Consider the following 14,262-nt stretch of genomic DNA (forward strand, 5'->3'; position numbering starts at 1 on the left):
AGTGTGCATGTAAGGATGAAATGGTTTGACAGGCATCTCTGTGATAGCCTAAAATTAGATGGATCAACCCAATCACCTCCATAAATGATCACAGAAATGTGAGAAATTACCCAAACACCAAGAAACATATCTCTACCAGCTGTCTCCAATGTAAGCCTGGCTCTTCCAAGTGTACATGTTCAGTTGTATGGAGAGAGACATGGAGTGGACAGACCAGCCCTGGTACTACATAGCTTGGAGAAAACAATAGCAATACAACACAATAAGGAGGCTGATTTATTCAGTCTAAAAATAAATAAATAGAAGAAAATGGCCACAAAAGCATTTGTTGTCCATATTGACAAACCAAAAATTCTTGCATTACTGTCCCATTAAAGGTACTGGCAAAACTGTATTGGCTGCTACTGGTAACAATTCCGCTCATTTGGCTCCAGTTTCTAAAAGTGTCTAAAAGTCTCCTTATGTGTGCACCACAACCTAAACTTGGAGCTGAAAAGTTAGCCTAAAGCACTTTTTGTAGTTTTAGGAAATGGCGAAGACCTTAATTTATTTTATTTATTTATTGCTGTCTCGGTCTCCTCTGTAAGTATTCCCCTTGTTTTCTGCCCCAAAGACACATGAGAAAGCAAGAGAAGATCTCTCTGAAGTGAAGGAATATCCCCTCTCAGTTGTCACCAGAACAGGTGCCCCCATACCCCATTGAAAGATTTGCCCTTGTTGTTCCTATCCAAAATGTTGGAATCCCCATTACTTTCTTCACTGGATACAATGGTCACCAAGACCAAGGTAACTCTTCTGAGGGGGGCAGGGGCATCAACAAAAACATGTCAGAGGTTCCACCCTTCCACATTCTAAGGAAAACTGCAAAGAAATGTTTTGGCTTTACATATCCTTTAACTTTTTTTTAGTGTTTGCCCCTCTTAGGCGAACAATGGTAAATACAGCAAGAAGATAATTTCTCCAAATAAGGTGTTAAAAGGACACTGATAACTGGACAGACAGCCGGCTGAATACACTGCCCCACGTCTGCATGCAGACACAACAAATAGTTGTCATCATGGCCACGGTTGTCCTATAGAGCCGAGGCTTGGGATGCTCCTGGACTTTGACTAGTGGCTGTAAAGGAGGGGATAACAAGTAGCTGGTAGAACAGGCCAATATTTAACTAGGATGGTTGGTCATCAGATCTTTCTTTGTTTGCTTGCAAATTAATCAGCCAGCGCACAGTCGGCGCCAGTGTAGATTTATCGCACTCGGGAGGGTGAGTAAGGGCGGCCACAGGACACAAAGCCGCTTCGCACCTTCCTGCTTTTGATCCTAGATTATTGCAGCCTCCTTACACAATACTAGACTCCAGGGAGCTGAGGATGGGAGGTCACTCATTAGGGAGGGAAGACTCAGCTCTAGTGGGATACAGCGCATAGCTGAACCCAGCCCAGAGGCACAATGGGGACGACTGGTGTCTGAGCATTAGGGCACTGGCAGTACAGCACTCGTGTGGCCCCTGGATCATTAATAATGCATATGGGCAGGCATGGAGCAAAGATGTCACTGTGTCTGAGGAGCATGCAGCTTCAGCAATGCATGCATGTTTAATAGGCACAGAGATGTGGATGTGTCTAGTATGCCATGCCAACCACAAGCCCATAAATGAATATATATATATCACAATCCACATCCTTTCCTCCTTTCCCATTTTAAACATGCATGCATTGCTAAAATAATATTATTATACTACATTATGCACAGACCATGTATACATTTCATTGGACTCAGATTGTTGCTGCATATTATTTAACTTTTCCAAAGCAACTCAGATAGCTTTGTACACTGTTTTATTAAATGTCTGCAGATTATCTTAAACAAACTAACAAACTCAGCTAGCATGCGATCTATGTTTTCCTCCCCCCAAAAAATGAAGGTGACCCTTTTAGTTCTTTCTACAGAGATACCCGTGTGTCATTGCCCCTTGTCCTCCTCCCCTAGCCCCCCTCCCCTGTACAAAGCCCATCAAGCTGTGTGTTTATCCCTGCTGTGCACATTGAGGGGGGCAGTAAAAAAGTGGCAGTTGTAGCCCGGGCACTGTCCTCTGCTTGTGTTATTCTTTGCGGAGAGAAGAGGTGAAAATTGGAGCCAATTAAGTGACACACGCAGCTAAAGGCTACAGACCTCAAATCAATCGTAACCACAGGATTTAACTGAGTCTCCCCGGGGAAAACAAGAGCATTAGCCACATCCTATAGGTTTTATACAGAAAATATCTTATTTGTTTGTATTCCACAGCCTAATAATTGTATGATATTTATAGGAAATGCAGGCTAGTCTCTGAGCACAGGCAAGCTCCATATGCTACTTAAAGGATGCGGGCTGGCCTTGATCCCTCTCCTTGCAGACTGAACCCCCCTCCCATACAATATATCCTGGTGAATGAGAGGGATCCGAGACTCTGGCCACTAAACAGACTTGACCAGGCTGGCGCCGAATGCTCTTAAGTATGTGAGTCAAAAATGTAATGTTGGGAGAGCTAATCACTTCAGATGTTCCGCTCCTATCTCACTGCATTTAGCTCACAATGCTGCTCCTTTCTTCCCTCACTAACAATCTGCTCTCCCATCTAGCATTTTAACCCTTTCCGCTGCATACCTACATTTAACACATTCATGCCTTGCTGTCACTGGGCATAGACTAGAGCACAGATAAATGCAGGGCCATTTATGTCCCGATCATTGCATGAGCAGTAATGTTTAGCTTTATCATGGCATAGTAGGAGACACAATAAAAATCAATACTCGTGTGACAGCTAATCACCAAGAGTGGACTAGATAATACAGTTGTACGATATGAGGCATTAGTGGCTGAATTCCCAGAGGAACAAACAGCAGAGCCAGCCAGCCAGAGACTGGACATTTCACGGTTTGTCTTACAAATGACGTCTTGATTACTGGACAGATAGGGCCAGGGTGAAGAAAGGCTACAGGGCCGGCAATCTGTCCAAGTGATCCCAGGGTGAGATATCACACGGAATTAGTGCAGAGAAGGGACACTGATGTCTCGGAGATTACAAGCCTTATCCCTACAAAATACACTTTCTCCAGTCCTGCTGGGAGAAGGAGGAGGGGGATCTCACCAAAGCACTCTCACATCCAGCAATATGCCCAGTGAATTAAATGTTACAGTTTCATTAAATGCACTTCACTGTGGAATTTTATGATACAAAGTAGAGAAAATGTATGGATACAAAAGAACTATAAACGAGTATCTGTGATTCTGGTTGTACTGTATACGCTTGTGAGAAAGAAAGAAAGAAAGAAAGAAAGAAAGAAAGAAAGAAAGAAAGAAAGAAAGAAAGAAAGAAAGAAAGAAAGAAAGAAAGAAAGAAAGAAAGAAAAAAGAACAATGCATAGATTCTGCATATACGTTGTACAGTTACACTGATATATAGGTATTCAATATAAAAGTATGGAGAGAGAAAGATAGATGGTTTGATAGATGACCAAATATACATGTATAGAAGAGATAGATAGATAGATAGATAGATAGATAGATAGATAGATAGATAGAATGTATAAAACTTACACAACACGTTATTGGACTTGTATACAACTTATAAAACTATAAAAAAAAAAAACAAATAAAAAAAATACATATATCTGTGAATATAGGTGCACTATTTTCAGATGGCTGTCTATATAGAGAGATGATAGATAGATAGATAGATAGATAGATAGATAGATAGATAGATAGATATTAAATATTTAGATAGGTAGATAGGCAGATAATGTATTCAATATACAGGTATAAAGAGATAGATAGATTTACATACATTAATATGCCCCTGCAGACATACTTCTAGTACACTTCTGTGCATGTGAAGTCTTGCAAAAAGCTATGGTAGTGTAAATGTGCTCAATACAATCCCTACAAAATAGCTAACACACCAGGATAAGGATGTTTTTGTTTTTGTTTGGTTTTTTTTTAAAGTGACAGTTATTTGCTGCTCAACCCTTTGAGATTTACAATTTACATTTAGGTGTCAAAAATAAAAATCCTTCTCCATGTGAAGAAGCCATGTGGTGTGAGCCTCATGCATGTATATGTATGACCCAGAGAGGCAATGAGGCACTTTTTTGGGTCTCGCCTGTTGCTCTGGGGTGTGAGTGTGTTCCTGAGTGTCTGATTTTGCACTGGGCTCTGGTTTCCCTGAGTCCAGCCCAAAATCTCTGAACTGCTCGCACTTATCCTTCCTGCCATTGTGCTGGGACAAGGCGATGAAATGGGATCCCCACTGAGAGGCCGTTGATAAGTCAGAAATTGGAAGTGGCCGAAAGGCTCTGGAACAGAACCCATAGCTGCAGATGGGGTGTCAGAGAAAAGCCTGCCCTCTGTGGACACATCCAGTTACAGGCTGCTCCCCCTCCCCCTCCTCCTGTGTGCTGGCTGCTTGTCTATGTGTTTATTCTCTCTCTGTCTTTCCTACAAAGCCACCTAGAGGTTACTGACTTTCTCTGCCAGTGAATAGCTTGTTCTGTTCTTCCACACCCCCCTCCTCCTCCCCTACACCTTCCTGCTCTATCCCCTCCCATCTGATCATGTTGACATATTCACACGGCATTATGTAGTAGTGATGCTTTGCTGCAACGTTACAGCTTCCGACACCTTCTTTTTATAACTCAACCCTGTCCCCATCCACCAGACCTGTCAAAACCACGCCTATGGAGCCACACAATTGGTCCAAAAGCGTCAAAGGGCCAATCAACTAGGTCTGGACTTCTTGCATTGCCACAACACATCCCTAGGATCTGGTGTAAGGAGAGAGTCCATTCACACAGAGAATACTTGGAGCGGAGAGTGTCCCTCTTTCTATTTTCTCTCCTCCCGTGTCCCCTCTTTCACACTCTCTCTCTTTCTCTGTCTCTCCTTCACTCCTCTCTCTGTACAGGACTATTTTAGAACCTTTCTTCCAGCACAAGAGCAAACCACACAAGAGAGGCTGCATGCTCCAAGAAGAGGTGATCACAAGTCGGAGAACATACAAAAATACATAGTAGTCATTAGCTGCTACCTTACCAGTGGAAGAGAGAAGAGAGTGTCCAGAGAGGATCCAGGATTGAGAGACCGGGACCCCAGCTTCTTCTCAGCACAAGGCTGGACTCGTGAAGGAGTTCTTGTGGCTGCTACGGGATATTTAACTTTGATTTTTCCTGTGCGACTCCATCCATCTCCTCTTTTTTTATTGGACTTCTCCTTTTCAGCCGGCCTGTTGTATTTATTGCAGTTACCCTGGACTTTGTGTTGCCCTTATTATGTTCCTGTGAAGGTCCCTCTAGCGTGGACTAAGTCCTGAGCTGAGCTGTCCAGAGGGTTGGAGTGGATGAATTTATCCATGAGAGATCCAGTAATTTCAGGGACAAGCATGGCTTACCACCCATTCCTCTCCCACCGGGCACCGGACTTTGCAATGAGCGCCGTCCTTGGACACCAGCCTTCCTTTTTCCCAACTCTCGCTCTGCCACCCAATGGGGCTGCTCTTTCCCTTCATAGTGCCCTAGCCAAGCCCATCATGGATCAATTAGTGGGTGCCGCAGAGGCAGGCATCCCCTTTTCTTCTCTGGGTCACCAAGCAGCTTCTCATTTGAGGCCTCTCAAAACCCTTGAACCAGAAGAAGAAGTTGAAGATGATCCAAAAGTTCATCTGGAAGCCAAGGATCTCTGGGAACAGTTCCACAAGAGGGGGACTGAGATGGTCATCACTAAATCTGGGAGGTGAGTCATAGCCTTTTGTTTTTTATTATCTATTAATTGGCCCCAAACACTAGACCTACACACAGACACTCCAAGTGCAGACAGTGAGGAGCTTCTAGAAGCAGGATACGATAATAGGTTGAATGGAAATTCTTTGGCTATCGCTTCAATGATCTGCTGTTGTCATGCCAAGGAGTACTGATTACCTGGGAAATATTTACATGTTTATTGCAAATAGTTTTTATGACTGCACTTTTCCAACATTTTACAGAGGCCAGTCAATGGGTGAGCATCCTGTGACCCCAGCACCATCTGTACCTGTTGTGGTGGTTAAAGTTTTGTATGGCAGTTTAGAGCAAAAATACTGATTCTTTTATGATATAATGCATTTCCTGGTTAGTTGCTACAACAGATTGTAACTTTGTGGCCTTCTCTCTAAGTTTAATCGGATACACCTCTGCTTGCATTTGGTACTGCTGGATCTGTCAGAGCCTGACGACTAAAATATTATTGTTATATTCACTCTTCATTCAAAAAAAACACGTCAAATATTGACTGAGATAATCAAAGCCTACAGAAGATTTTTAACTCGTTCCGTGCAGGCAGCAGGAACTCGATTTGACAAGGTTAAACATTAATCTGCGCTGCTTTGATCTTTTGGTTATAGCACTCTGCTCGTTATAATGCCGACAGACTGTCTGTATATATGTAAATAGCTGTATTTTATTGTGGTAGCAAGCGGTCATGGTTGACAGATCTGCAATTCTTTGCCATTCTTGTCTTTTAGGAGAATGTTTCCCCCGTTTAAAGTCCGCTGCACAGGCCTTGACAAGAAGGCTAAGTACATTCTGCTCATGGATATAGTGGCTGCAGATGACTGCAGGTATAAGTTCCATAATTCTCGCTGGATGGTGGCTGGTAAGGCTGATCCTGAAATGCCCAAAAGAATGTACATCCACCCAGACAGCCCAGCTACAGGGGAGCAATGGATGTCCAAAGTGGTGACCTTCCATAAACTCAAGCTCACTAACAATATCTCTGATAAACATGGATTTGTAAGTATTATTTACCTTACCTTAGGCCAGGACTTCTTTGTTATGTGTACTAATAAATGTGGAATATTAAATCAATATTATTTTAATATTAAATAACATATGAGCACCATTATTAATATATTTTATGCAAATAAATATATTTCAACTATATTAAAATAAATACAATATTACTGCAGAAACTTTTTCGTCACTAGACTATTTCTTTGCAATACTTTTTTGTATTATGTTTCTTATTTTCATTTTAATTGCACATGATTTTCCATCTAACCTGACCTCTCCTTTTAGCAAGACCATTAAAAGTAAACTTACTGGGGGGAAAAAAAGCGATAAAAGCGCCGCTGTGCGCACGGGGTCTGCAGGGGTGACACAGATAATAAAGTGTGAGCTTTCAAACATATAATCGATGGCTGAATTAGATGCAAATTAATTTTCTGCTCTCTTCAGTGGAATTGATAGCTTTATTACTCCAGCTGATGAAAGCGGCTTATTAATGAGATAAAATAAGTACGTTGATTAGTTGAGAGTGGGTGATAAATTATGTCAGATTCCTTTTAGTCTGCGAACAAAAAAAATACAGGGGTTTATATGTTCTTTTTCGTCTGTTTACCTATAAAGCCTTCGATATATTTGAAGCTTTGTGCAGAATGATTTCTGCATAGTCATTAGTATACCTGCAGAGTCTGAATGTGTTAATGAAAAAAACATATTAGATAGATAGATAGATAGATAGATAGATAGACATAATAACACCTATAAAAATAAGCTGAGTGTGCAGTTTTGTGACTTACTATAAATTGTTTTAGTATGAAGACTAACAACAACAAAAAAAACTGCTAGCATTAAATAAATAATTGTGTTAGTAAGGCAAACTTTAAGTGTAAATATGTCTTGCTAGATTGAGTCATGCAATCATGTTTTATTCAGTTATTTCGCTATATTGTTATGTGTTATACCATGTTACAAAATGCAGGCCACGTTTGGAGTTATCCAAGCTCTTCTAGTTACAGTGTTTTGCCCATAAAGTTTCATTTTACTGTGCTGAAAATATGATTCTAGTAAATTTTGTGTTTGCTTTTGGCTTACATTGCAGTGAAATAGACCCAATTATCTGAGTAACAAACATGTTGTCTGTTAAATTATTGATTTTTTTTTCTTTGACTTTTCAGACTATTTTAAACTCGATGCACAAATACCAGCCACGGTTCCACATAGTGCGGGCGAATGACATTTTGAAACTCCCCTACAGCACATTCAGAACCTATGTGTTCCCTGAGACTGATTTCATAGCAGTGACTGCATACCAGAATGATAAGGTAAGAAGCTTATAGGGATTTATCCAACGTGGTTTGGCGTTTTTCCACAAAGATTTTATTATGCATAGTCCCGAGTCAGGAAGGTAGACCACCCCTCCCCCATCCCACCTCCACCCTGACTATCTTATCTGACAGAGGGCACATCATTAAATGTATGGTGGACTTAGAAAATCGGTGTTTCAGCTTGTTGTGCTCTTTTAAAGAGTGGACTTTCCACTTTTGTCAGTACAAAGTATGTCTGAGAAAGATCAAAGTGGTAATGTATGTGTTGCTTGTAAATATTTAACAATATGGAGACTATGGGATGTTTAACATTTGTTATATAGCCTTTGCTGGGCAGATCTGTCCCTGACTATGACAAGGGGAGTCTGAGTGACATTCAATGAGACATCTCAAGAACTGTTAATTGTGCCCTTATTGATTACAGACCATTGATACATTATTTAATACAGACATAGGGTCTGATTTACATAAAGGGATCATTTGTAGGCTAATTCCAACCATTCTCTGCTGGCCAGAAAGACATAATTAAGTTCCAGATTAATTTATTTATTTTTATTTCTCTTAACTGATTGGATGTTTTTAAGGAACACAGGCCTGGCCTTTTTAAAACTATAGCTTCATACAAACTTCACATATATTTTACATTCAGCTGTAAAATAGATATCAATAATATCATAAGATAGAATTAAAAGCATTACAGTCTTCAATATAGATTTTTTTTTCTGAACTGTACATTACATTATTGTCTTCTGACCTGAATCCCTGTGGAATACAGTGGTTTTAGTTGACGTTAAAATATAAAAACCTCCAAAACTCCAGGATAGATAGATAGATTTTCATGTTCATAATATTAATCTGGTATAGTTACATTGCATAAATGTAAACATTTCTGCAACTATTGCAGTTTATTATTTGTTGTTGTTGCCATAATGAGTAGTAGTAGTTAATACTTAATTTCTGGGTATATAAAAGATGGAATTGAAAGAATGGAAAGTTGCAATTTTATATTGTTGTAGGACAGAAGAGTTGTGTGATCCGATCAGCTAATATTGTATTTTGAGTGGTTGTAGGGACAAGTTACATTGTTGTGTGAGTAGGTTACCCCGTTGTATGAGACGTTACATTGTGTTCTCAGCACTGTATACCATTATTAACTTCTTACTGCAAGTCACAGTCAGATTTAGATAAAGTTGGTCTGCAGCATGGAATATTTTAGATCGATGTTTTGCTTTTATAGTTGTTAATTTTATTCAAACCTCGTGAAATTTACGAGGAAATTTTTATTTCTATGAAATTACTATGAAAAAAAATATATACAGTTTTAAAAATCTGTTCATAAGACCAAACGCAGTTAAAATAAACACGAAGAGGGGAGCGCTGCGTATTTTGGCTGTCCCATTAATATGAAAGTAAATGTTATTTCGGATCCAGATAAAACGCTGAGCTGAGCCAAACACTCTCCAATATGTTTAATAGCAGCGTTTTACTCCTACCTCCAGCGAAAAGTTTAAGGTTCTATTTATATAGAAGATGGAAATGCTTGTAAAATGAAGGCTACCTGAGAAATATGCGGACCTGTCACTGCCATTGCTTGCTGTAGGGTGATAGTGCCTAGAACTGAGCTGCTCCTGGGATTGGTCACAACGGGGGCATTTTCTTACGTGTGCCCAAGAATTTCTTACACCTTGGATAGAAAGGGCAGAATGACACTGTGCTGTCACATAGCTCAGCCATCTCACCCCAGCGCCTCATAGAAGCCATTTCACGGCTTGCTTTTCTAACCACACTGCTAGATGACTTTGTCTCTCTTTGTAACATTTCTCAGCTAGGCGCCTGTCTTACAACATACATACATGTACAGACAGACCATAGGTACATGCAGAGCTACATACACTGTGGGACTAGAAGTCTCAGAAAACAAAACAGCTACAGAAAGGGAAAGGGAGAGAAGAAAGTGAGGGAGAGAGAGAGAGGGAGAGGGAGAGAGAGAAGGAGGGAGGGAAAAGACAGATCCTTGAAAGGATAGATTTATTTAACTTTACCTACACAGAAAATAGATGCATGATTAGAGTTACTGATAGATAGATAGATAGATAGATAGATAGATAGATAAAAACATAGATATGAGATAGATAGATAGATAGATAGATAGATAGATAGATAGATGGATAGATAGATAGATACTAAGAGATATCAGAAGCATGGGTAGACCAATAGACAGATCAATAGGATAAAGATAGGTGAATAGACTTCCTAAAATCCTAAATATTTTAATTTGTGGCTTCCATGTTCGATCTGATTTACAATAATTGTAATAAATAAAAGTTCTATTTTTTTTTCAGCACTACATTTGTGATCGCCATCAGCTGATGGATATGGGCTGATTTACTAACGGGTGTACGTTGCTGACAAACTGAGAGGACATTTTCATTCCGCCCTATTAATCTAGTAATATATCCATATAGTTTTCTTGGGCATATTAGGATAAGGTTGAAGTCGCTGGTCTGGTGTAGGGTCTTCTCCTATTAGTAAATAGCTGACCAGAGTAGATGGTAGGTGTGGAGGTGTAGTGTCATCTTTATGGCCCCCACTCTGCAGAGGGCTGGAGGTTGCCAGGTCTCCAGTGGTGAGGACATACCAGAGGTCAAATACTTCTGTCTCCCGGCTGTTTATATTCTGTGCAGGGGAATTATACACATTAAATGTGCGATTTGCTTTTCTCAAGGAAACAACTGACCCTTCAGTCCATGCGAGCCTTTGATGAGCAGCAGAAGAAAGATAATGGCAGCTCAGACGAGTCCTCCAGTGAACAGACTGCGTTTAAATGTTTTGCCCAGACCTCCTCTCCAACCGCATCTGCAGTGGGCACTTCAAACCTTAAAGGTACATTCCTAATCTCCCATTAACCCCATCACTCAGAGCTCCCTCTTCACAGCAGCGTACCGATCGCTAATCCCACTTCTTGTGCTTGGAATGGGGCTCGCTGGGTTAACAGGAAGAAGTCGGGACAAGTTGGCGGCTCGGTCCTCTTAACCCTTTAACCCCCACATGCAAGACAAAAAAAAATTTGCTAATCTTGTTTATATAGTGTGACTGGATGAGACTTTACACAGTTGAAGTTGCTTCCATAATTTACAATTAGGAAGAAAACGGTATTATTACATTATTCATGTATGCCTAACGCATAATAGTGTAATCTATGATCAGAAAGCAAGATATAGAGGAAAATGTATTAAAGGAGAATCTTCACACAACAAATGGTGGGAATAGTCATTCAAATAATCCAGTAATGTGAACAGCCAATTCCTGTTTACTTATTTCATCAGCACGTAGTATTTGGATATTTGAAGTAAAAATTCTCACAATTTTCTGTGTGAAAATTCTCAACTCCTTTTGTAAACCAGCCCAATCTTAGTTCACATGATCCATGTTATGTGCATATAAATATCGTTCATATTCGGTATTATTCTGTATAATCTCTACTGACGCTGTATAACCAAACTCCCTATTAGTAATTGCCGATTGTGTGATACATAGAGCGATATAATAGACTTTCTGATCCAGTGAGATAACTGAAAGAAGTAACCTATAATTAGATATGTGATACATTCATAATGCCAAACTCTCAGGACATTATCCATATATTACATTGGGTATCTAAAGAAAACCATCTTAGGTGACAGTTGGTCTCATTTATGTTCACTCTACAACCTGTGTCTAGTTTAGTGAATACGGTAAACTGGTTTAAATTTAAAAACCCCATTATGTGCAAGGGAATGTATAATTGCAGTGGACACGGCTTCACCTCATTCACTAAGATAAGTGAATAATAAATGATCTACCGTTGTAGTCGGTCCCCCCAATGTCTGCTATAAGGTAGTCCACATAGTGTTAACTCATCGCTGAAGGTCTGATGTCTTTGTTGTAGGACTGTGTGACAGTGAAGGGGACAGTGAGGATGACAGTAAGGAAGAAGTTTGCCCAGACACTGGGGACTCTACCAAGATCTCCACCACCACCTCAAGCACAGAGCACCCGAAGGAGATAAGAAGTCCATCTAAGTTGTCCCCATACCCCTCGGCCAGGACTGAGAAGAGCTCCCCAGATTCCAGGCACAGCCCAACACAGATCTCCTCCAGTGGAAGGGTCTTGAGTAGGGAGGATCTGAAGAGTCCCACCAGGGAGTCGCATAAACTGGATGAGCCCAAACACTCTAAGGAGCATTTCCCACCCTTGACTGTGCAGACAGACAGCAGCTCCCACCACCTGAACCAAACCCATCTACAGAACCTTGGATTTCCTCATGGCTTAAGTGGGCAGCAGTTCTTTAACCCCTTGGGGGCCTCTCACCCTCTTCTGCTACACCCCAGCCAGTTTGCCATGGGAGGGGCATTTTCCAGCATGGCGACTGGCATGAGCCCGTTGTTAGCCTCTGTTTCAGGAGCTGCATCGGGAGTGAACAGCCTAGAGTCTACAGTAATGGCCTCCTCATCTCAAGGGCTACCGGGGACCTCAGCTTTACCTTTCCACCTCCAGCAGCATGTCCTTGCCTCTCAGGTAATTTAATAATCATTAAAATGGCTACCTTTTTTGGGTATGGCACCTGCATAAACCAGAGAGCAGCATATTTCACAAAGGCTTACACTTCCTATCACATATGCCATTTGACTATGTCTGTTTCTTACATATTTAGTATTCCCTAAAAGGTGTGGATTTTCCTTAAATGTTTAGTACAATTGTTTGTTTTTTTATTTAAAAAAATCCATTAGCTGAGAGAAGAGGTTCACCTTCCTATAAGGTTTACCTAGAGCAGAAAAAAATCCCAACACCTTCCCTATACCTATGTATTAGAGTCCTACCATCATGAAGAGCCTGTGTCTTTTTTATCCACAGTCCTTTCATGAGTTAATCAGCATTTTCCGACAATGTGCCAAAGCGTGTACCTGACCATGTGTATACCTGAGTAATCATTCCTTCTCTTTCATCTACTTACCTTTCAAAGAGCCATGATCTCTCAGTTTGATTCATGTGTTATGTGTCATGAATTATGTACACTTTGACCCCTATTCATTGCCAGACACCGGTTTGAACGAACGCTGGCTGCTAAAAAAAAAAAAAAAAACCAAAAAAATTTTTTTTTTTTTCAAAATGTTAAAAAAGCCAGACAATTTGTGTGCTTTCACTAGAGTATTTCTCTGGGTAGACAACATTATACATAACATTAATAATGTAATTTCCTATCCCCTGAATATAGAGCAGTGGTTGTTTGATTGTATGAGAATTGCTTTTGTAGATGTCTATCTTTTTCATGTGTAATAGCTTTGGCTGTTAATGACTGATGTGCTGTTTTGTATTTTGCAGGGCCTGGCCATGTCCCCTTTTGGAGGACTCTTCTCCTACCCTTACACTTACATGGCTGCAGCTGCTGCGGCTTCCTCGGCTGTCCACAGGCACCCTTTTTTGAATGCTGTGCGCCCCAGGCTGAGGTATAACCCCTACTCCTTTCCCATGCCTATCCATGACAGCAACAGCCTCCTAACCACTGCCCTCCATTCACTCCACAATGGCACCCTAGAAGGGAAAGGTCCCAGCCTGGTACCTAGCCCAGCCTCTGCAGCTCTGGACTCTGAACTGACCAGCAGATCTTCAACCCTGTCTTCTGGATCTGTCTCTTTATCCCCTAAACTTTGTCCAGACAAGGAGGTCAGCAGTGAACTGCAAAACATCCAGCGCCTGGTCAGTGGACTGGACTCTAAGCAGGAGCAGCCCTAGTCACTATATGCACACATGTTCAGTCCACAGCTATCCGGCAGGAGGGAGCAGAAGGGGGTTGCTTATAAGCTGCTAACCAGATCATATCAATGTATCCTCTACCACTATCTAGCCCCCCGACTAGACAAGTGCTTACCTGCATGTTTAGTAGAAATACCTCCATGGGGTGTAAGCAGAGAACATGTAGACATAGAATCACTGCACACTAAAACTTGAATATCGGTTTAAAGGTAATTTATACATAGAGCCAGCTTCTGGCTACTCATACTATTATTATGTAATTATTTGGTAACTCCTGTACATAAAATAGGAAGACAGATTCCGACTATTAAACTTTTAATTTATTTATATTGTACATAGTTTTGTAAATAGGACTC

The 14,262-nt window shown here is 40.8% G+C and overlaps 1 protein-coding gene across 1 annotated transcript; it reads left to right on the forward strand.

Moving 5' to 3' along the window:
* The first annotated feature begins 5,336 nt into the window (after positions 1-5,336).
* On the forward strand, positions 5,337-13,885 carry TBX3 (T-box 3). The gene is made up of 6 exons (XM_018564845.1): positions 5,337-5,763; positions 6,530-6,797; positions 7,964-8,110; positions 10,828-10,996; positions 12,042-12,670; positions 13,475-13,885. The coding sequence occupies exons 1-6, from the start codon at positions 5,372-5,374 to the stop codon at positions 13,883-13,885; spliced, it is 2,016 nt and encodes a 671-aa protein (XP_018420347.1). The 5' UTR covers positions 5,337-5,371.
* The last annotated feature ends 377 nt before the right edge of the window (positions 13,886-14,262 follow it).

Source organism: Nanorana parkeri, unplaced genomic scaffold, assembly GCF_000935625.1.
Source record: "Nanorana parkeri isolate BGI_ZX_2015 unplaced genomic scaffold, ASM93562v1 scaffold788, whole genome shotgun sequence".
NCBI lineage: Eukaryota > Metazoa > Chordata > Amphibia > Anura > Dicroglossidae > Nanorana > Nanorana parkeri.